The sequence below is a fragment of the Mus pahari genome, chromosome 3 (genome assembly GCF_900095145.1).
Source record: "Mus pahari chromosome 3, PAHARI_EIJ_v1.1, whole genome shotgun sequence".
Classification (NCBI taxonomy): domain Eukaryota; kingdom Metazoa; phylum Chordata; class Mammalia; order Rodentia; family Muridae; genus Mus; species Mus pahari.
Window position 1 is genome coordinate 109,099,814 of NC_034592.1, and position 24,873 is coordinate 109,124,686.

Below are 24,873 nucleotides of genomic sequence, written 5' to 3' on the forward strand. Positions count from 1 at the left end.
GTGTGAACTAAATGAGAAATGTATACAGTGTGTTTATAGGCAATTGCACACAGTAGGCATGAAGACGTTGGACTGTTGGAGGTTATTTTTGGACCACAAAGCAGTAAACGTTAACGAGCAGAGATCCTGCCACGGAGTTCTCTGGAAATCTAGCTCATTTAGAGATACTGAAAATAGTGGGAGTATCTCGCTTACAAATGAACTTTCTCATAATCCAGTTCTTTGTGAGCCTGGATGTGGAATGCAGAGGTGGATAGGAACCCTACTCCAAGTTTGCTGACCACCAGATGCATGGTGACATTTCCCCAAGACATTTGCTGGATTTTTTCCCAAAGAATGAGCCATTATTGTGAGATATTGTTTATTGTAAACTGCTTCTGCTCCTGCCACACATACTGAAACAAAGATCACTTTCAAGAGGCCTTTTGCTGCTGCAGGGACAAAGCAATCTAATGCTGTGAGATGTCTCGCTGCACCTCAGCTTGGAGTCTTTTGTAACAGTGTGAAACATGTACATCCTTCACAAAGCAAATTGCAGAACATTTAGTCAGATGCCAGCTACTGAACAATTATATGCCTTATGTGCACAGGTTGTTTCTGAAAGGATGGTCACTAATCTGTTGACAAAAACCTTAAATAACTAAGATTTTTTACTATATATTCCAAAGAACTCCCAAGTTCAATGTAGTAGAATACCCAGGCAGATAAATAACAAGAGGAAAATATTGCAATAAAAGATCATCTTACAAATAAGTAAGTAAGTAGGTAAATAAATAAATAAATAGTGATCATGTTATTTGCAGATAATCTTCTGGCCCTTATGCAAGCAGAAAAATTTTTTTACATCTAAACTGGATATGGTGGCATGTTTCTATTACTCCAGTATTTAGGACCCAGAGTCAGGGGACTGTGAATTAGGGGCCACCCTGGGCTATCCATGAATGACTGAACATTCTAGGAATAATAATTTAGGGAGAAGACTTCAAGACTTGTTGTCTGACAAAGTAATGTGCACATACAAGAATACAATACTGTGCCAGCTATCCTTGCTGAGAAAAAGAGTTCCCATCAGAAACACCTGCACAGGCCAAGGATGGATCAGCAGGTAAAGGTGCTGGTTGTGCAAGCCTGATTATCTGAATTTAACTCCTGGATCCCACAGAAAAAGCTAGATGCTGCTTTTGGCTTCCTGGATGTTCTGTTGCAACCTTCCTCAGTTGTCACAAATCTGGGCCCATCTGTCATTGCCATCTCTATTATTTTGCTCAATCTCACCCCTGATGACATTAAAGTCATCACCATTAAGATGTATCACCAAAATAATCAGTAACTGGGAAGTCTGAGGGTGACAGAGGACCTCGTCATTCAGAAAAGCACCAGGCCAGTCTGAGGGGGTCCCCTCTGCTTCTGCCCTGATCACTGAAGCCATCAGAGTCATGAAAGCAAAAAGAGGCAGGAAAACATTAAACACAGTGGAAATATCACCTTCGATAAGATTGCTAACAGTGCTTGACAACTGTGGCAACTGACTTTACTCAGAGAGCTTCCCAGAGCTACTAAGGAGACACTGGGTATTGCATAGTCAGAGGGCTGCAATGCGGATGGCTGCCACCCTTATGATACTTTAGATGACATCAGCACTGATGTAGTAGAACACCCAGGCAGATAAATAACAAGAGAAAAATATTGCAATAAAAGATCATTTGACAAATAAGTAAATAAATAAATAAGTAAAATGCTGGATGCAGTGGGCGTTAGGAATCTGTAGTCCCAGCACCTTAATGGCAAGATGGAGGCAGAAAGAGGAGACTTAGCTGGTTTGGAGTACTCTAGTAGAACATTCTAGTAGAATTTTTCGGGGGCAGAGTTAGAGGGAGTTTGCTACGCTTCGTTTGCTCCCAAATAACAGCGATTCTACCCCCTCTTTAGCCTGCTCTAGCTCCCGAATAATAGACAGAGGCTTGGTATTTTTATTAACAAGTTGTAAACCTGAGCTGGTCTTTCCCTGGCTGGCTGAAGGAAGATCTCTGCAGTGAAAATTTACAATACTTAAGAAATGAGTTTGGGGGGCTAGTGAGATGTCTCAGCGGGTAAGAGCACTGACTGCTCTTCCGAAGGTCCTGAGTTCAAATCTCAGCAACTACATGGTGGCTCACAACCACCCATAATGAGATCTGATGCTCTCTTCTGGTGTGTCTGAAGACAGCTACAGTGTACTTATTTATAAATCTAAAAGAAAGAAAGAAAGAAAGGAAGAAAGAAAGAAAGAAAGAAAGAAAGAAAGAAAAGAAAGAAAGAAAAAGAAAAAGAAAAAGAAAAAGAAAGAAAGAAATGAGTTTGGGACTCTGACACTAGGAGGACACTGAAAAGGATTGCTAGGATCAATACCAAAATCCATCTACAGCTGCAATGTAGTCCCCCGTCAACACTGCAGCACTGTTAGTGACTAAGCAAGGCAGGGCCTTCTGAGGCAGACTGTTCCTTCAGGATATGCTTTACTTTTAGTTTAAATTATGGCTGGGCAGTGGTGGTGTACCGGGTGGCAGGGGCAGGTGGATCTCTGAATTTGAGGCCAGCCTGGTCCACAGAGTGAGTTTAAAGGTAGCCAGGGCTACACAGAGAAACCTTGACTCAAAACATAAATTAAAACAAAACAACAACAACAACAAAAAACTGGGCATGTGCTGGAATGTCCCCGTCCCAAAGTACCTCCCACATGAATATGTATGAGCCTCTGATCAGCTCCTCTCCCTCTCCTAGATGGGGGAAGAGCATGCTCCCATCACCTGCTGCAGGAGCACTCGCCTCCTCCATTCTTTCATGACTCAGCTGTGCTTATTTGTATTCAACAAGAAGTGAGCCCACTGTGGTCATTGCAACACTATTTGTCCAAGAAACAGTGTGGGGCAGGGGGGGGGAGCAGCTTAAGATTCATATGGAAGCACAAAAGATTCCAGACAGCTAAAGCAATCCCGAACAAAAAGAACGCTAGGGAAAACCAGGAATGGTTTAACGTCAAAATGAAAGTTTCCGTTTAATGTTGGGAATAAATGATAATGCTTCAGAGAACCTTTGCAAGTTGAAGAGAAGTTAATGTCTCGAATATAAAAGGACTTCCTTCAAATCAGGAAAGAAAACAGGATTGTGAAGAACACTATGTGCACCCCTGAGTGAGGAATGTCCCTGCCTAAGTGCCTTCCCATAAGCACACATATAGGCAGTTCCTCTCACCTTCCTTGTTTGGGGAGAAGCATAGGTTTGGAAATAGCATGCAAGTAGGCGCTTTCTGATAGAAAAGCAGTAATTTTAGGACAAGTCGTATATTGCTACACTGTCAATGTGAGATTATTAAAAATAACCATGAATGTTATGGTGTTTATATTTGAACTGGGTAGAAAACGCAGAATTCATGATTTGCTCATAATACCGTATGTATGTATGTATGTATGTATGTATGTATGTATGTTTGTGTGTATGTGTATGGCTATCTTCTATCTATCTATTGTGCTATTGGGGCAATTAGCACTTACTATAAATGGTATCATTTTGGTTGTTTTTAGAGATGGTCTCTCTCACTAGCCCAAGTTGATCTTGAACTTACTGTATCACAGACTGGCCTGAGTGATCCTCCTGCCTCAGCTTCATGAATGTTACATCTGTAGTCATGAGTCACTATGTCTGATGTAAACTTGTACTCATGTAAGTTACATACTTATATGATGTTGAGAGAAGCAAAACCAAACCTCTGGCTTTAAAATATTTTATTGAAGCTAAATCTGATGCACACCTGTAACCCCAGCACTCTGGAGGCTGAGACAGGAGTATTACAAGTTTGAAGTTAGCCTGGGCTTCATAGAGAGCCTGTTTTAAAGCAAAGTTTCCAAGAGGTATTGAGCAGAGGCTGTCTGTCATTTATCTGAACAACACTGGCCTGTTGTTAACAATACTCACACCCTTAAAACCCCATTAAGGTTGATTTTGAGTTTACACACACACACTACAGCCAAAATGGGCTTTCTACTTTCACTTTTTAATGGGAAATTATGGAAAGTGTCTACTACTAGTCAGAGTGAGAAACCTAACATCCTGCTTCCATTACCCAGGATGTCAATTCGGTGAATCCTGCTGACCCTGTCTTGATTCTATGTAATTCAAATTTTAGCTCCTGCGATGTATCTCTACTGGTTTTACTCCATGCATATTTTCCATAATGACTAGAATCCTTTTACATTTCTAAATGCTCCCTATCACATTTGGGAAAAAAACCTGAAAACAAAACTTCACTAAGTAATAAAACACATATAATCTGGTCCGTTCTGCTCAACTTGGATAAACTTAAGTTCTGCCTGAGCCAGTATTACCAATACCTGCATAGTCAGGCTTTTCATTAGTCCCATGTGAAATCAACTTTCATTTGTTTGGTAATTCCTTTTCCCCCAAAATTAACTTATTAGCCTTTCCTCATAGAGCTGTGCTCTCTGGGCAAAAGGATAATTTGTTCCATTGGCATTCTGCAGCCTAGGGCAGTTCCTGGCACGTGGTAGCACTCAGTGAATGCCCACGAGAACAATGCAGGGTGGAGAGAAAGCACATTTCCTTCTCTGTTGCAGAACACTGCCAGCTTCCTTTTGTACCTTTGGGGATGAAGGCTTTGTAGTAAGAAAGGGAATGGCAACATCTTGAGGGTCAGCCCTGTGGAAGCCAACAAAGCAGAGTAGCCTATCTACATCTGCCTACAAAATGCTTGTCTTCAGAACCTCAGCTGCAACACAACTCTTCAAATAGGTTTCTAGAAAAAAAATTACAAACTTCCACTCATTATTCTAAAAAATAGAGAGTTGGAAGCCTAAAACTATTATACTACAAAACCAGCTCAAAACAAACGCACACTCAAAACACAGGTGTACATATGACATACTGTCTTAGTTAGGGATTCTGTTGCTGTGATACACACCATGAGTCGAAGTGATTTCAGGTGGAAAGGGTTTATTTTATGCTTCCAGCTAACAGTTTAATGCAGAGGGAAGTCAAGGCAGGAACTCAAACCAGCTATAGACCTGGAGGCAGGAGCTGAGGCACAGGCCATGGGAAGGTGCTTACTGGCTTGTTCCTTGTGGTTTATTGAGCCTGCTTTTAGATAGCACCCAGGACCACCAAGCCTGGGATGGCACTGCCAATCAAGACAATACTGCCTGCAAGCCAGTCTCATGAAGGCATTTTCTCAACTGAGTTCCTCTTAGCAAACTTGTGCGAAGTTGACAAAAGACTAGGCAGCACACATGCATAGACCCTTGCTAGGTTGAAGTACTATTGCCTATCACAGTCTCAATGCAACTCGCTAACCTGCAAGTTCCACATCATGGTAGACTTAGAAAATGATGTTGACTTTGAATATTCATTATGGAATTTTGGCCACAAAGCCATCAGTCTAAAAGCCCTTCTGACTTCCAAATGCTAGCTGACTACAGTACTACTGTACTTTTGAGAATTAGGGTTGTATGTGAAGTTACACCCAAGCAATTATTTTGGGTATCTAACAAATTTCTAAGTGATTTCTTGACATCACAGCTCCTAAGATGACCAATTTAGGTAGCCACACTAGGGGCCTGGGAGACTATACTGTTCTCCTACCACTTTCCTTGTACTAATTCTCTGCCTGGAGATACTTAACCTCACATGGAAGAAATCAGTCCTAAGAAACATTTGTTTAGAACATGAGTACATCCAAGACAGAATAAGAAATATTTCATCTTCAAACCAAAGGACTAAACTTGAGCCCTATTTTTTGAAAAACATTCTCAAAACATCTCTCCTGCATGGCTTCCAACTGAACGAACAAGAGATTGTAAGAAATGGTTCTATCATTTTATGGCTCATAAAGGATGTGTGTGTGTTTCTAGGTGAGTTAAAAACCTCCGACACCTAATTCTGCCTGCCACACGTCTCAAGCGCCCTGTACATAAGCTGACTCTCAGGGGCTGACTTGTGGATCTTCTAATTCCATCCTCAGCTGTGTCCCCAGTCACTCACTTAGTGAGAACTGCAAGACACAAAGAAAAAGTCAGTGGCTTTTCTATCCATTGCTCTGAAGAGGTTTGAGAAATAAACATGCTAGAACTCTTGTTTTCCTGAGTTGATGAAAACGAAGAGCTCTTTAAAAGCCTTATGTCCAAGCCAGGCAGGGTTAAAAGGCAAACCAAACCAAACCAAACCTAACCTATAGGCTGGGCATGGTGGTGGCTGACTACAGTTCTCCAAGCTAGATCTGTCTTCATTTCTTGTCTTGTGCATTTTAGGGTTTCCTTCACTGTACCCACCTGTGTGCTGGTCTGAGTGGAAGGAAATGTTTATGAGCAAGCACAGTGTTCTCAGGCCAGTATCACGGTGCAAGGTCTAGGTCGTATGTGCCTTAATGCCCTGCATTGGCAACTGGCTCAAAAACTATTTCCCAAGACTGCTAAGATTTGAAATGGCGCAGTTTTTGGAATTGTGGAGAAGGTACTTGAGTTTTAAATGTCATTTGAAAATACTGCTGTATATTAGGCACTACAGATTTTAAGTTGGACAAATTTACCTATTGTTGCTACATTTTTAAAAAAAGATTAATTTATTACATATAAGTACACTGTAGCTGTCTTCACACACCATAAGAGGGCATCAGATCTCATTACAGATGGTTGTGAGCCACCCTGTGGTTGCTGGGAATTGAACTGAGGACCTCTGGAAGAGCCCCACTACAGATTTCTCAAAAAGTTAAAACGAGATGATTTGCTTCCAAATCTTAAAATCGGTTTAGGTAATGTCTTAGAAGAAATTAACATGGCTCTCTATAAATTGCTTTACAGGGCAAGGGATTCTGTGTGTGTGTGTACAGAGTGAACAGACTTAGGGAAAGATGAATTATTTCCAAGGCCACATTAATTTTGTTCGGCATTCACTGCTTAACCCCCAGGTTACTGGGGTGACAGAGGCCACCACAGTAACTGTTGCTGCCACAGGAAGCTTTTCTGCTCTCACTCAGTGATCTAGAAGATCCCTTTGATTCTGGAACTGAGTCTGTAAGGTCTGTTTTACTTGCTTTTGCTTGTGTACTTGCTTTGCTTTGGTTTGAGGCAGCTCCTCTGTAGTCCCGCTCAGCCTTCCCTGCCTTCTACCTTAAGGCTCTGAGGCTAGACACCTGACAGCTAGGGCCTTCTGTCTTATTTTTTATTCTGTATCTCAGCTCCAACAGCCTTTCTTTCTTTCAAGGCAAGAGAACCAGATGTGGTGCTGCAGGCCTTTAACCCCAGCACTGCAGGAGCAGAGCAGGAGCTGGAGTTGGGCCAACGTGAGATCTTAGTTGAGGGGAAAAAAAAAGGGTAAGAATGTTAGACATTTTACAGTCAAAAATTCCAAGGGAAGAACAGCCAAACTACTTGTGTTACACAGTCAACTCTCATTTTAAAGCCCTAAATAACTGAAACTCAGGTTTAACTTTTAAAAAACAAAAATTTTTAAACGATTTATTTATTTTATGTGAGTACACTGTCTTTCTCTCTAAATACACCAGAAGAGGGCATTTGGATCCCATTACAGATGGTTGTGAAACACCATGTGGTTGGTGGGAATTGAACTCAGGACCTCTGGAAAAGCAGTCAGTGCTTTTAAACTAAGGCATCTCTCCAGCCCCCAAAAGAATTATTTTCAAAAATAGTTCCTTCTATGTATCAGAAGTATCTACTCAGCACCGTCCATATACTGTGTATTCACCAGTGGTTACTAATTAAAAAAAGAAAACTTCTATCGCTTTGGCCCTTTAAATACCAAGCACAGGTGTTTTTAACCAGGGTCTTGCACACCTTATATAAAGTAACCAATGGCACACTATACCACCAGCAGCCCATGAGAGGGGCTCTACTTCAACTACCCCATCATGGAGTCAGGCTCTTAGCTCAATCAGAAGGGATTCATATGCTTAGAACAGCTATACCCATATCATGAAAAAGTTATGCTAAAGATGTGAGAAAAAATAAACAATTTTATATGCTAATTTAAGAGCAAGACAAAAAGCAGAAATCAGCTCTTGCATACTTGATAGTGCTGCAGACACCTCAGTGTAGACACTTTAGGCTGCCGTGACACCCGAATGCTGCACAGACCTCAGTGTAGACACTTTAGGCTGCCATGACACCTGACTGCTGCAGAGACCTTAGTGGAGACACCTCAGGCTGGTATAGAGTGCTTCAACCACATTTAGGAATGAAACATAAATGAGATGAACACAAAACAGTGAGACTTTGACTCTGCATGGAAATATCCTTAAGAAGAAAAGGAAACCTTAACTGAGAGTTAGACTGTTAGGCATGTTGTGAGACTAACACTGGAAGCAGGCAGGGCCTGTCATACAGTTTCACTACACAGCTGGCCTAGTTTCCCACAGGGTAACAAGCACACTGCCTTCTACAAACTTTAAGACAGCACAGAGCCAGCACTTCAGGAGCTGGACTGGACACACGGCTGAGACCCTTTGAGTTCTGATCATCACATGCACACACCTGATACAGGCACAGAAACTTGTCATTTTTATTTGGGTAACAAAGGGTCTCCAAATTGTATTGGAAAAATAAATCCTAATTGTTATCACTCCTGTAAAAAAATGTGAACACACTTTTCACAAATGATTTATGTAGAATAGAAGAAAATACACATACTTTTATAATATCTTAAACTTTTTATTCCCTACCATTGACATTTTGTCTTTCGTCTTCTTTCAGTTTTCTACAATTTTCAACGTATATCTGTATTTAATACTGCTTTATTCTGCTAGACATTAACTGACTGCTTTCCTAAATCTAAGGATTATATAGTTTTAGTATAAATATATATCACATATTTTCGTAAAATTTTGACAAAACCAAATAAGCATGCCTTGTTTTAAGTCCATGCTCTTTCTACTGTTTATAAAATCTGATTTAATGATCAAACTTCTTGGTTGCCACTCTTCAGTCACACAGTCTTCCTTCTGCACTGCCACTCGACTGTTTACATAATAATGAGCAATAGAAAAACCAAGCACATTATGTTAATCTTAGTTCCTTCTTTTGACACTATATGATAATGTGAACTTAAAAAATGAAACAAATACATCCAAAACTCAATACATTCAAATGAGCTGAGTTCTGTCACCATCGAAGGCCATAGTTCATTCCTAACTATACTGCCACTGCACAAAATACTTTAAAATTATTTGGGGATTGCTTTCAAAGTCAGATGCATACCTTCTACATTATCTAAATTTAGGTATTTCTTTGAAACTGGTATCTGGGGCCAAATTGGGTAAAGACAGACAAGCTTGTTAATAATCTTTACAAACAAGGTATAAACATGAAGTTAGTAGTGAGTTACCTAAATTAACTTTGACTGTAATTCTCCAAGAGCAAACCCAAGAGGCTTCGGGCAATGGTTGTTGCTGGCATTAGAAAATAACCTTTCAGCAATGGTCACTATGCAGGTAACATTCACTTCGCTGTCTAGATTCTGGCATATTTGTTTAAAGTGACATTCTGAGAGTTAACACGTATTCTTTTAAAAAGAAATTATCAGTCTTTAAAAAAAAAAAAGAATCATAACCCTTTAGAGCATCACTGTTGAAACAAGTTCTATGCAAGGGCTCTGTTAGAAAGGAGTTCTATGTAAGGGCTCTGTTAGAAAGGAGTTCTTGCTTTATCAAGAAACATTAATTTTAAAAACCTGGAAGCAAATAACTAGCTTTAACTATTTGCTCTCAGGCTTTTAAATCTTAACTGAAGACAAAATAACCTGAAGATTTTAAGATACTAAAAACAAAAGAGCAACCCCGGATGTAATAAAAACACATCAAGAACAAGCTATAATTTCTGAGCTGCACTGTTTATTTTGCTGCTTGAGCCCCAGGTGACAGCGTGCCACTGAGAGTTCAGGTCATCTAACCTTTACTAGCTGCAAGGACAGAAATAGACGGACACAGTTTTGGAGAATTGACATTTTGCAAAATGCAGCAAACATTTTCATTTATACATGAGAAAAGGAAGTGTTCAAAAGGGTATGAATTTCAAGTTATTGCAGGTTATTTGTGAGAGAATTTCTGCAGGTACAACCTGTTTAAATTTAACCAACAGTAGCGTGTCAGTGTTTTTAAAATCATGACAAAAATCTTCTCTCTGGTCATGTTGCCCATGACAAATTACTATGGTGTTGTATGTTTAGGGCAAGATGTCAACACAGCATAAATCCCATGGTGTTTTGGTTTTCTTCTGGAGATTAAAGCTGGTTTTCTTGGGATAAATGCAGCAGCAAACCACAAAGCAGTTCATCACAAAGCACTTCTGCCATAACTCCATCCCTCTCAGGACACCAACCACGGGAGCTTTGCCTTTCCAGTCCTCAAGGGTCACATGTCTGCACTGTTGCCTTAAGCATGGCCGCAAAGCTCCATCTCCGTTAAGCCAGTTTACTGACCACAGCCTGGTTCAGAGAATTTAGCTGGTTGGTCCATTTATCTAGCGCAGTATATCGGGCACCACCCCTCTTCTGATGATCCAGTTCAAGGAGCTGGTTGACTTGATCAATCCGGCCATGAATAGTGCTGGAACCAAATAAGAAAGCCAGGTCTCCAGTTATCTCTGCACACACCACACACACACACCACACAGCCAATCAAAACACCAACATAAAAATAAAACAAAACCCAAACCTGCTTTGCCTACTTCTACCAAGTAGGTAAATTTGGTGTTAGTTGTAACATTTATCGCCTTAGTCTATTTTTAAGACACCAGCTCTAAGCTCAGCTGCCACTTCTCACCAGATCCCTACATTATGAAAGGTAGTGACACCGGCCATGCTTTCAAAGCAAACTGCTATTAATAACATCCAAACTGTTTTGTGACAGATGGTGCTTATGCCTTATAGCTGGACATGGGGGTTACTCATCTTTAATCCCAGCACTTGAGAGACAGATGTGGACAACCTGGTCTACACAGTAAATCCCAGGCCAGTCAGAGCTACACAGTGAGACCATCTAAGACACGGAGACAGATTGTCAGGAACATAATCACCGTGTCTGTACACACACATGTGTGTGCATGCCCAGCATGTGGGAGAGCACAACTTTCAGGAGCTGGTTCCTTTTTCAGACTGTCAGGGTTATGCAGAGTGCTTTAACTTGCTAAGCCACGTCATAGGCCCAGTAAGTAAGTAAGTTCTTAGTAGTATGTAAGCCATCCAAAGAGTGAGAAACCTGTCTGAAAAATAACTTAGAACCTTTCTAGAGATCATGTGTTCAGTATGCTTATTCACTTACAAAAGAGTCACTGTATGTCTCCTATTAGGAAATCCCAGCCACAGTGGTCCTTATGGTAAATCAACAGTTGAGCTGCTATGTTACCCTTGCCATCACTATTCAGACTTTATGATTACTGTGGTGTCTGAGAGAGTGGTCTCCACAGGCTCATACACTGAACCCTTAGTGCCCAGTTGGAGGAACTGTTGGGAAGGGTTAGGAAGTGTGTCACAGGGGTGAGCTTTAGGTTTCAAAAGACTAGAGCCATTCTCAATGTCTTTCCCTCTGCATACTACTTGCCAATCAAAATGTGAGCTCTTAGCTTTGTCTTTTCTCCACTATCATGGACGCTTTACTCTCTGAAATCATAGCCTAATTAAATGTTTTTTTTTTTTTTCCTAAGTTGCCTTAGCCTTGGTGTTTTATCACACCAACAGAAAAAGACAGTAACCAACATCTTGCAACTTTAAAAAGTCGCTAAGGACACTGGAAAGAGCAGCAAGTGTATAAGAGCACTTGCTACTCTTCTAGAGGACCTGACTTTAGATCCAATACTAAGTTTAGTGGCTCAGAACCATAGGTAACTCCAGCTCTAGGGGCTCTAACACCCTCCTCTGGCCTCCACAGGAAACTGCCCTTATATACAAACACAAGACACACAGTCGTTTAGAGAAGCTGCAGAACTTACTTATCCAGGATGCACTGCACCAGCAAGCTCTCCACATCAGCTACGTCTATGTTTAGCTCCTGCGAAAAAGAGTTCATTATATAATTCTACTAATTAATATTTCAAAAGATTTCATGGTTATGTTTGGCTTTAATACCACTGAATGGAAACATTAATAAAGGAGATTTCATTTTTTCCTCTTCTTTACTACAATGGCAATTTAGCCCAGGGCCCCATACACTTGGCAAATGCCCTCTTACTGACCTACAACCCCATCTGTGCAGAGAAAGAAGGCTTTCCTGTTGATCCCGGGCACCGAACCCAGGGTCTTGTGCATATACTATACCACTCAGCTATATCCCAACCCTCTTGTCACGTTTAAGACTGGGTTTCAATAAGTTGGTCAGGCTGGTTTAAGTTTACTCTGTAGCCAAGGTGGGCCTTGAACTTCCAATCTTCCCACCTTAGCCTCCTGAACAACTGAGATTAGACGTATGCTCCTGGGCTTGGCTTAAGATTTTAAACAAACCTATTACCACATGAGAATATCTTGTAGGCAAGCACTCTGTACCAAATGGTGCCCTCGGCCCTCTTGTAACCCTGGGTATACTCCTACTCCATTTGCAATGCTTGGAATTGGACTTTTATTAATGCTTCATTCTCTTCTGCCTAAGAATAATGAGTCTTAGAAACTGAGTGATTTGTAATTTCTCTTACACATTAAAGCTCTTTTCTTTAAAAGCAATTTACATTAAATAACAATGGAAATTTCATATTAAATTTAAAGCCTTGGTGGCTCAAACTTGTAGCCTTGCACTTGGAAGGCAGAGGGGCAAGAAAATTAGGAGTTCAAGGTCTTCCTCATCTATACAGAGTTACATGAGTACATGTGACTGTGCACACACCCACACTCTATATATCAAGTCAGCCTGGGCTACGTGAAACCCATGTCTCAGTGAAGCACAAAAGTATTCTACTTAAAAAAAAGATGCATGCCCAAGTTAGTCACACTTAAAAAGATAAAGATAGGTACACTACAATTGTAGGCACGAATCATAAACACTAAACCCCACAAATACCTTAGAAATAAAAGGAATATGTATTCTTGTGTAAGGCTTAATTAACTTTATGAGGACTTGTGTTCTGATGTTTCGTAAAAGCTCTGAAAAGACAAAAAGAAAAAAACAGTGTAACTGTGAAGGTCTTTAAGAATCATGTAAGCACAAGCCATGCTAATTAACTACACGATTTACCTTCTCAAACCATTTTGCTTGGTAAAGACACGGGTGTTTAGCCTTTAAAACTCCGGTGTGATGAAAGCATAGCCTGAGGTTGTCTCTCCCACTTTCTCGTTCCCTGAGCATGTTTATGTTGCAAATCTCTTAAAATAGGTTTCTGTCTTCTTGACATTCCCCATTCATCACTTCCTTAACCTTTAACATGTTTGAGAAGTGCTGGTTCACACTAGCTGAGTTACTTGTCCTAGGGCTCTTATACGTTGCATTCCATCTTACAGTTTCATTAATTCACTTGTCCCAGAACTCAAGAGATGTTCCTCCCTCTGCCTAGGTTCCTAGTGCTGGGATTACAGGCATGTACCACTATGCCTGGCCCATATACAATCCCTCACACAAAACTGAAGAGAAAGAAAAAAAAAGACTAGAGTTCACTGATAATACTTTTATATTTTTCTGCTTTTACAAAGTAGAGTATCACTCCAGGATCATAAAAAATAAAACAAAAAACCAAAAAAACAAAAACCCTATTGAATGAAATAAAAAAAGCAAATAGGGAACAAGAGAACAGTACTTCTGACATATTCTTCAAATTTTTCTGATGCACTTAAATATTTAGTGGACTGCTCCCAATAGTCATTTAGGTGCCCTCAATATCCCCCTCCCCCGGCTCAACACAAGAGTTTCTCTGTGTAGCCCTGGCTATTCTGGAACTCATTCTGTAGGTAAGATCCTTCTGCCTTCTGCCTCTGTCTCCTGAGTGCTAGGATAAGAGGTATGAGCCACCACTGCCCAGCCCTCAATAGTTCTTAACGGATGGGAGCACTGGAGCTGTCAGAACAGTGTCTGTCTGTGGCAAGTCAGCAGAACTTACTAAAGCCTTACTTTACTCTGAGAAAAGTCCCAATGTTTCCTTGCATTTTGGGGGAAACTACATCATCCAATATATTTTCACAGCTTTTTGATGAACCTTAACAGTCAAGTTTGAATCTAAAGCATCAATAACCAAATTACAGCAATATTTATATTAGAATAAAAAGGCAAAAGAAAACAAATGCCATGTACAAATCTGATGTTCATATGAAGTCTGCTAATAACTTAGCACTTAGAAATGCTTCTGACCTTTGCTACTGCAATTTATTCCATGCAGCCTCATCAAGAAGCATGTACTTAACAACTCCAAAAAAGGAACAACTCAGCCAGCCCACAAACGTACCTTCAATGTGTTCTCTTATGAACGGATCATCCATGATGTTGCTGTGATTTGTTTTCAGAATCTTTTCAAATTCAGTGATGTCATTATTCTGATAGGCACTAACATGGAAAAAAAAAGGATAAACGTTGCCCCATGTATCAAACATAATCCAGAGTCTACCTCTCAACCTTTATACGCAACAACCACAGCTTTCTTATTGTTTCTATTAAAGAAGTCAAAATTAAATATACATGACACAAACAGAACCTTCCTCAAAAATCCTTTTCTAGCACCAAATAAATGACCCCCCCCAAACTACTGCTTTTTTGTTTTCTAAAGGAAAGAGTAAATGAATCTGTTTGGGGGAGGAGATGTTATTACTCAGACATATTAGTAATTTAACAGAATCTCAAATCTTAAGTCTTGTTCATAGTTGACAGTAAAATGTTTATTATATTAGTTGATGTTTTCAAATTAAATTGTGCATTTCTGATCCCTAATTGCTCTTAAAGAAACAAACCAGGTTTCATGCACATTATTCAACAAGGGAGCTTGGTCTTAGCTTTCAAATAAGAAAGCATATCCTTTTGGAAGAAGAACCAGATAATAGAGCTTCCTAATTTTTATCTTCTAGAAAGCTACCAGCAACTGTAAAAACTTTTCAAAAGGATTGATTCTCAAGTCTTTCTAGCTTTAAAATCTCATCAACTTTTATAGCAGAAACACGAGAGACAAGAAATGCCAAGTGATCACATACAGAGGACACAGTGATGGAACCCCATGTTGCAGAAGGCCAAAGGCTGATGATCTCTATACTTCTCCTTAGGGATCTGGCACCTACTCTGGAAACACCCATGTAAGGCACTATGGGATTGCTGAAGGTGCTGAGAAGGAAGAGGCCAACCTTCTGGATATGGCACCACTGTGTGCTTTGTATGTAAGGCATATCATCAACCATTCTGCACGCCCTCTGCTGTGCTTCCATCTGTTGGGCCGCAATGTAACTTCATGTTAGGGGCAGGTGATTCAAGTGCTTCAACAGCAAATATTTTCCTCTAGTCTGCTGGCAACTGACTAGGAAGATAAAATTAGGAAGTATTACTTTCTTACCTACCCCAACACACTGTAATGCACAACAGGAGGCTATCTTCAGGTAGAGAAAACATTGCATGCATATTTTATCTTATACTTGCATATGCCTATATTTTAACTATAAGAACATTTTCAATTAAGTAGATTTTAATTTTATTCCTTGCTTGGGAAAAAGTGTATTATTACAATAAATTTTTGAGTTCTATTATAAATGCTTTACTGGGTCACAAGATGTAATAAATACAGAATAATTATTACCTTGTAAAGGTGTGATAAAGCAGTTGTTTAATGTGTTTTATTATACTTAACCAATTTATATAACATTAACTTCTATCAAAACTTTCACTATTTCCTTAGTTTTAATTGATGTTTAGCAAGCCAATGCTATAAACAAAATATTTTAAATATTAATTTGTAGTCAAAGCAACTCGAGATAATGTAACAAATGTAGATAAATTAAATCTCTTGAAAAAAGATTGGAGAAATGCCCTTTTACAATGAAAATCAACCCAATTCAACAAACAGTAAACAATTTAAAACACAAGCAATGGGTGAACACTGATTAATGTAGCAGTGCAAAGTATGTATAACAAAACTTCTTCCATAGACTTGATTCTTACTTAGGGCTAAGAATGAGGTTTTGTTTCTTTTTTGAGGTAAGGTCTCACTCTGTAGCCTTGACTGGTCTGCACTCACTGTCCAGACTAGACTTGCCTTGAGCTCACAGAGATCCTCCACGTCCACCTCCTGAGTGCTGGGATTAAAGGTGTGTAGCACCAGGTCTCGCCTTAAACTTTTTGTTTTAATGTCATTTTTATCTTGTCGTTGAGAAAGCATGTTTTTTATGCCTCTCATTACTGAAAATTCTTGATTTATCTTTGGCCAATTCACATTATTTTAGACTTAAGGTAGGCAGAGATATTGAGAAAGTTTTGTGACAAAGCTAAAACTGGTGTATATGTCACACATAAACACAGTTAGTAAAACAAACAAACAAAAGATAAGTAAAAAAAAGAAATAAATAACAAAGAAAACCAAGTTGGGCCTGATGGTTCAGGTTTGAAAGAGGCCAAGGCAGTAGAATTACAAGTTCAAGGTCAACCTTGGCAAGTGACTCACTCTCCTATACTGGAAAGAAGGAAAACAAAACAAAACAAAAAAAAACAGCATAAAGTAAAAAAAAACAAACCAGGTGAGATTTTTATACATAACCTGTGACTAACAGAAACAGCATAATGGCTTCAAAAGATTGACATGAACTTTGGTGCCTTTTAGACAAACATACAAAAGAACAGATGCTGATTGTCAACTGTTCTCTGCTGTTGTCTGTCACTCCCCTCTGTGAGCTGCTTTAAAAGGGTTTGCCTTAGGGAAACATAAAGCTTACCTTACTAAATTTGTCATTGCTAGAATTTCTGGATCATTTTTATACGGCTTAGCCTAACAAAAAAACAAAACAAAAATAAATTACGCATACATACTAACAGTACCTCTTGTCTAGAAAGCCAATTAGCTAATAAAAGTGAAAAGAGCAGACAGACCTCTTGTGAGTCAAACGGATTTATTCCTGATTTCATTAGCATATTTGCTAAGACCAAATATTTTAAACAAGTGGTTCGTCTTGGGCTTCCTGATTCATCATAATTCTTGAAAGCTTCAAAAAAATCAGTGTGTGCCTTTTCAAATTCACCTTCTCTCAAGTGCATCTTACCACCACATTCTATAAACAACAAAAAAAAAGTTTAATTGATGAAGAACAAATGGAGGCTACTGCGTTGGCTTTTAACTGTATGTCCTGCACGGCAGTAGCCCAGTATAGCCCCAAGGTGTAACTGTATCTTCCACATGGCAACTCCAGGGTATACCTAGGGTCTATATCTTTATTCTATAAGGAAAGCTCACTGAGTAACCTACTGCAAATCTTTACAGTTTCTACGGAATAAGAAGTAATCCTTTATGTTATTACAAACTCAGGAGAGGTACACTCGTAATGTGACTTTCCTAATTAGTATCTCTATTACTGAGACTGTCTTCTTTTTTTCTTTTTTTTTATTAAGATTTATTTATATGAATACACTGTTGTGCTCTTCAGATACACCAGAAGAGGGCATTGGATCCCATTACAGATGGTTGTGAGCCACCATGTGGTTGTTGGGAATTGAACTCAGGACCTCTGGAAGAGCAGTCAGTGCTCTTAACTGCTGAGCCATCTCTCCAGCCCCCTAGTGTGACCTTCTCAAGACAAAAAAACACATGCTACTTTCTAACAGACCTCTTTATGACTTTCATACTTTACCATTTACTGTCAGTAAAACAGAAACAACCTTAGAGCCACTCAGTCTCATGCAATGACTCCTGACTTTCCCTCCTACCCTTTCCATCCAAACTTACCTCTGATGACACCCATGATCAGTGGGTGAGGGATGGCAGACTTGATGTGAAGTGATTGCTCATAGAGTGCTTTAAGCTTTTTGTTGTTCTTCTGTGCAGTGTACATTTGAATTTCCAAAGCATAGATTTCTAATAACTGGGTACCTTTTTTCAGGTCATCTTCTCCATCATCAGTCTAGGAAAACAAATATTTCAATCAAGACAAAATGCAGGGGCAACTGAGAGATTTTATTAGCGTTAACTTGGGAACCTTGTATCTCTGTGTTATATGCATTATAGATTATACTGGATCATGGCTAACTGTAGAGTGACCAAAGGAACCTTGATAGAGAAAAGGGGCTATAAGTTTTTGTGTATATAAAATATTCTTTTAAAGAAAATGACATTCATTAAGAAAACCTCTGTGTGTTGGATATGTGTATGCTTGTACGTTCCTGTGTGTAGGCCAGGAAACACTGGCTGCCTCATCTCTTGAAGCAGGGTCTCTTAGGGAAGCTCAGTTAGGCTGGTGGCCATCCCCCCAGCACTGGGGTTCCAGGCATGCATGGCCATACTGACTGTCATCAGTGGGTGATGTGGAACTAAATTTGTACTCATGTAACAAAGTGCTCTTACTTTCTGAACCATCTCTCCATACCCATGTACTAAAAATTTGATGTTGGAAGACCCTTGCTGTCAAGTCATCTATCTTCCACACAGTCAAGGAGAGAAGTGATTCCCACAATTTGTCCTCTGACCTCAACATGCACTTTGTGGCATGTACATGTATACCGTGCCCACACTTAAATGTAATTTAAAAATCAATGCAGTTTTATATTTTAAGCTAGGAAGTACACTAATGTTCTTCCTTCACAACTGCTTTAGATCATCTATTCAATGGAAACCCACTTCCTGAACGCACCTAAGGAGATAAAAATATGCTACACTTTCTCATCTCAGCCATTCTTATGCATGGCAGGAAGACTGCATAGCAACTCAGAATATGCTTGCAAAATTAAGCCTTAGTTTATGGCCTATAGCCACATAGCTATAAATATTTTTTTTTAAAAAAAATACACACTAAGCAAATTTATTGTTCATAAAGTCTTTGACCTTAAACTATAGTTTAGTTATCCATTAATAAATCATAACCAGCTTACCATGCATCTGTCTCAACATAATGTCTCTCATATTAAAATATGCAACAACTAACACTGCATACTGGATTGCAGACATAGACACTATCACTCCAAATTTTATCTGAGAATAATGCTACAAATGATATACAAAAAGATATATCATATATTAGAATATAAAATATCTTGTTATTTATATTTATGAAACTACTCCCCACACTCCCAAAGCAAATAAGTAAATACCACGGCTTAACTCTATATTGCATATTACTAGATAGTACAAATTTACTACATATTATAAGGGGCTTATTTGCTCATTGACAACTACACCCCATTCCATAATGGGTAAGAATTGAAACCAGCATTTAGACCAGTGGTTCTCAATTTGTGGGTCACAATCCTCTGGGAGGGCAAACAACCGTTTCACAGGGGTTGCTAGATAATTCTGCATATCAAATATTTACATTATGAAGCACAACAGTAGCAAAATTATAGTTATAAAGTAGCAATAAAAATAATTTTATGGGGCTGGAGAGATGGTTCAGAGGTTGAGAGTACTGATTGCTCTTCCAGGGGTCCTGAATTCAATTCCCAGCAACCACATGGTAGCTCACAACCATCTATAATGAGATCTGGTGACCTCTTCTAACATGCAGATATATATGCAGAAAACTCTGTATAAATTAATCTTAAAAAAAAAATAATTTTATGGCTGGGGTCACCACGACCTGAGGAGCTATATTAAAGGGTCACAGCATTAAGAAGACTGAGAGCCACTGCTCTAACAAAACTCAGAAAGCCAGCCTCACCTCCAAGCAAAGTGTCATTATAAAAAAAGATGGAGGCCGGGCGTGGTGGCGCACGCCTTTAATCCCAGCACTCGGGAGGCAGAGGCAGGAGGATTTCTGAGTTCGAGGCCAGGTCTACAAAGTGAGTTCCAGGACAGCCAGGGTTACACAGAGAAACCCTGTCTCGAAAAACAAAAAAAAAAAAAAAAAAAAAAAAAAAAAAAAAATGGACTTGAACTCATTATTTGTTCAAATTTTATTTTTGGGATACTTGCACACAAACATTCCTAAGTAAGCTGAATACTATTATTTCGTGTTTATATTCAGGAAAAGGTAAGGGAATGTTACCTGACAAGACTGATGTAACTGGCGTAAAATTTTTTGAAGCTTTCCATATTCTTCTCGTTCTAAATATAATTTTCCAAGCTGTAAAAAAAAATTAATTAAGATGAAAAGCCTTTAGGAGGAAGTACATATACTTGGAGCATATCACTCCAGGTATCCACCCACTCTTCAAAAGGAGGACAAATGTAATTGTTACCTTTGTGTTTGTCTTAAACCACAGTCTATCATTCTTAGCATCTTTCAAAGCTTCCAGTGTTGTTTCATAAAATTCCTGCAGTAAATCCATCTGACATAAAAAATCAGAATTCTATAATTGTAAACAGCAAATTTGTACCTGTTAATAAAGTTAATTTGAACAAACTAAAAGTGCATCTTTGAACTTTAATACATGTAAGATACACTATTTATTTCTTACCAAATGTCTACTATAGTCAAAAACATTGAGATCACATTTATAAGTGCTAAGATGATTTTGCTTGTTGTGTAAAACCAAGAAATATATCTTACCATGTAAACTATATGGTCATAAATTCTAATGCCGTAACAGTCAGCTCTGTCCTTCCCAATATAACCACTTATTTTATATCAACAGAATATGCTGGACCTTTACTAAATATACATATATTTTATTTACTTAGCCTTTACAAGAGGAAGAGGAAGAGGAAGAGAAAGAGGAAGAGGAAGGGGGAACGGGGGAGGGCGAGGGTGAATGCACAATAGCACTCTTCCTAGCAAAACGGTTTTATCTTTTATTCTGAGACAATGTCTTACTCTGTAGAGCAGGTTGGCCTGGAACTCTTTGTGGCGGTCTATCTTATCCTCCTCAGTGCTGGGAATACAGGTGTAAGCCACCACATCCCATGTATGTCTCAGAACAACAGTCCTATTTTTTTTCTAGTGTAATTTTAGCTGTTGGTTAATCACTAATTAGAGTGACACTTTCCCCATAAAGGCCATTGTTTTACACCATCTCAAGATTCTTTGCTCACCCCCTTCTACTTGTAGCTTTGTTTCTGGCGTCTGGATCCTGAACTCTCAGAGTCTGAGACTCTCAGGCAGGCTGCCTCCTTACTCAGGGTTCCTGATGGTATGGAGTTAGAGTGCTACCCACGCAATAGCTACTTGTTCTTTTAAAAGGCAAAAGTTTCAAAAGTTTCACATTAACACCAAGAAGAATACAACCTTCAAGTTTTAAAATTATTCAATTCTAGTCCTCTAGCATTTTTGGAATAACATTTATAAACACAGTACCAAAAATGTTTTTATGATACTTGTTTGCAAATAACAGAAAATATGCTTCCACATAATTTAGTGTTATTTATTTAGATACAGTATCTCATGTAGTCCAGGCTGGTCTCAAACTCACCTTGTTCCCAAGGATAACATGTGCCACCAGCCAGGCTGGCCTCAAACTCATTACACAGCAGGAGGATGCTCTAGAGTTAATTCCATTGAGTGACAAGGCTTCCTTCCCCTTATTCCCAGAACAGATGCGCATATGTGCATGTGTGCATGGGTGAGTATGGGGGTGTGTATATGTGTGTGATGAGGCTGATTCTGAGAATGCTGGTCAGGATTACAAAACCAGATACTAAATGATACAGAGAATATTCTGTGTTCAAACACCAGAGGATAACAAAACTTAAAAATAAAATAACTAGGGCTGGTGAGATGGCTCAGCAGGTAAGAGCACCTGATGGCTCTTCCAAAGGTCCAGAGTTCAAATCCCAGCAACTACATGGTGGCTCACAACCATCCATAATGAGATTTGGCGTCCTCTTCTGGAGTGTCTGAAGACAGCTACAGTGTACTTACATATAATAAATAAATAAATAAATCTTTAAAAAAAAACAAACAAACAACTAACTAACTACCTAACTAACTAACTAACTAACTAACTAACTAGGATGAATACATAAAATCATCATTACCTTTGTTAGCCACCACATTCTAGAAGAAGCCATCCCTCTTTCCTCTTTCCCTTTATCAGCTATCACCATGCATCCTTGATAGACTCATGTATAGAGCACCTACTGAGTCTGGCACAGGACAAGTTCTTCTCAAGGACTTTTAATCAAACATCACAACTTGTGATTCATGTTCACATTTCACATTTCCAATGTGTGTATGTGTGTGTGTGTGTGTACAGACACGTGCAATTTCAATGGGAACATTTGTCTAGCGTGCTCAATGCCCTAAGTTCAAATGCAGATACAACTTCATCAAAAAAAAAAAAAAACCCACCAAAAAACAAACAAACAAACAAAACCCCCAGCTATAACGACAGATGCATGGAGTCTGAGAAAAATAAAGATGCCTGCCCAAGTTATTTACAGGTAGTATTTAAGAATCTGAAAATACTATTTAAAGAGATTAACTTAGATTTATTACCTTTAAATGTTGATTAGTACCAGAATCAATAAAATAGAACCAATTACTTTTGAAGCACACTAGTAATTCGTAAATCGGCCTTTGTTTAAAATAAAATGACAACTTAGCAGGCATGATGGCACTTGTCTATCAGCATTTGGGAGGCAGAAAGGGGAGGTTCAGGAGCCCAGTGGTGCCCTTGATCACACAGCTATCTTAAAGGCCAGTTTGGGCTACAAGAGACCATCTCAAAAAGAAAAGCAACCATCACACCAACAACACCCAAAACCTCAGAACCATTACTGTTGTACACAGTAACACACTGACAGCATCAAGAGAAAAAAATGCAAGTCTAACCTGTTTAGAAGTGGAGATATAATCAAGGATAGAATTAATGGACTTTTCAGAATAGTTCCTGGTGACTGCACTCCGAATATAGGTCAATAGTTGTTTATATCTGTTCATCATTTCTGGAAAGTTTGTCTGTGAGAAAAGAAAAACGCATGACTGGAGACATACATATGACTGGAGACGCACAGGAGTATGATCCAGCACACAGACCTACTGCCACTGAACTGGACCTGCCACAATTCATGATATGGTCTTGGAAAAGAGGAACAATAATACAGACATGTTACCTTATATACAGGATGACATAAATGTTGGAATTCAGCCTAATAAACAGATGAAACCTATACATGTTCCAAGTTTCAAATATAACTCTTTACTGCGTAGCATATGTGATTGGAAAATTGCTAAGATACCTACCAAAGAAGCAGATTTTAATTTTCAAGTGTGGCTAATAGCTATGCAGATAACTACTATTTCACCCTGAAATAAAGATTTACTCTAACATTCTAACAAGAGTTACATGTTCCATTTCTCCCTTGAGTTGGCTAGCTTTCCATGAGGTCAAACAATCTCAAGTCCCAGAACTCATCCCACGTAACAAAATCATCCCAGGGGTCTGGGGAGGATCTAGGAGTATAATGTACAAAAACAACAACAAAAACCCCAAACAAAACAAAACCTATTTTCAGTTAAAATAAAGAAAATCATCCCATACAGGGCTCTACTCCATAGTAGACACAGTTCCTGTTGCCACTGCAACATTATGTTGTATGTCTGCTTATACACTGACTTATAGTTACTCAGGGGAGCAGGAAAGGTTCTAGCAAAATGTCCAGCAGTTAGGTATTTGGGGAGTGTGTCATGTAAGCTAATTCTGGAGTATAACTAACTCTATAATCTGGTCTACTCCCTACCATCTTTTATTGCTATTAACCTCTTTCATTGAGTTATTTCTTTCAAGGAAATGGAGCACTGGCAGGTATAAATATCTTCTTCTGGTTATTAGGGTAATGAATAAAGGAATGATAGCTAGCTATGGGTACCTGTTTTTTTGTTTGTTTTATTTTGTTTGTTTTTTTTTTTTTTAAACTATGGAAGTTTCATGAGGCCATAACTAACAAGGAATATCCTCTACACAACATACTAAACCTGCACTTAAGAGATGGTGAAAGCCAGGCGTGGTGGTGCATGCCTTTAATCCCAGCACTTGGGAGGCAGAGGGAGGCGGATTTCTGAGTTTGAGGCCAGCCTGGTTTACAAAGTGAGTTCCAGGACAGCCAGGGCTATACCGAGAAACCCTGTTTCAAACAAACAAACAAACAAAAAAAAGGTGAAATAAGACTGTCTCAACTTTGGTTTTATGTTTCAGTACTAGAGCAGGATTTTAGAAAAAGGTACTTCTGAACTCTGTCTTAGCCTATATAACTTGAAGCTCACTGTTGCAGTCTGAAATGTTCCCCACAGGCTTGCGTTTGTACACCTAGCTGGAAAACTGTTTGAGAAGGTTGTAGGAGTGTCCCAAGTACACACAGACATGACCAGCCACCTAATTCTGCTACCATACTTTCCTCACCATACTAGACTGTACCCCTCTGGACTGTAAGCCAAAATAAGCCCTTTCTGCCTTAAGATGCTTTTGTCAGGGTAATTTATCACAGAAATGAGAAAGTCTCTCCCCCACCTCCTCCAATTATTTGTGAGGGGATGTAAAATAAAATTTGCACCAGGGCATTAATGTGGAAAGCCAGAGGACAGTTAATGGGAGTTGATTTAACTCAGGCTGTCAGACTTGGTGGCAAGCATCTTTCTATACTTGCTTATCTTGATGACTCTAAGACAGTTAGCTGGACATTGTGGTGCATGCTTTTAATCCTAGCACTAGGGAGGCAGAAGCAGGAATAGAAAGTACAGAAACTCTGTCAGTTCCAGGCCAGCATAGATAGTTCCAGGACTACATAGTAAGACCCTGTCTCACCTCTGTAACCCCAATAAATATGTATGTGACTAAATATAGACAGGAACCTTAAA

General features: G+C 39.2%; 1 protein-coding gene across 2 annotated transcripts in view; it reads right to left on the bottom strand.

The window, feature by feature from the left end:
- Positions 1–8,538: 8,538 nt before the first annotated feature.
- The window catches only part of Cops2 (COP9 signalosome subunit 2), a 29,250-nt gene continuing 12,915 nt past the window's right edge, over positions 8,539–24,873 (bottom strand). The window contains exons 4-13 of one of the 2 annotated variants that reach the window (XM_021192102.2): positions 22,852–22,977; positions 20,321–20,431; positions 20,128–20,205; positions 17,877–18,051; positions 17,027–17,205; positions 16,873–16,925; positions 14,415–14,512; positions 13,043–13,125; positions 11,985–12,043; positions 8,539–10,603 (exon numbers count right to left, since the gene is read on the bottom strand). In XM_021192102.2, coding sequence (XP_021047761.1) covers positions 10,459–10,603; positions 11,985–12,043; positions 13,043–13,125; positions 14,415–14,512; positions 16,873–16,925; positions 17,027–17,205; positions 17,877–18,051; positions 20,128–20,205; positions 20,321–20,431; positions 22,852–22,977 — 1,107 coding nt within the window. In that variant the 3' untranslated portion in view covers positions 8,539–10,458. The remainder of the gene's footprint in view (positions 10,604–11,984; positions 12,044–13,042; positions 13,126–14,414; positions 14,513–16,872; positions 16,926–17,026; positions 17,206–17,876; positions 18,052–20,127; positions 20,206–20,320; positions 20,432–22,851; positions 22,978–24,873) is intronic. The other variant, XM_021192103.2, reaches the window with a different exon arrangement.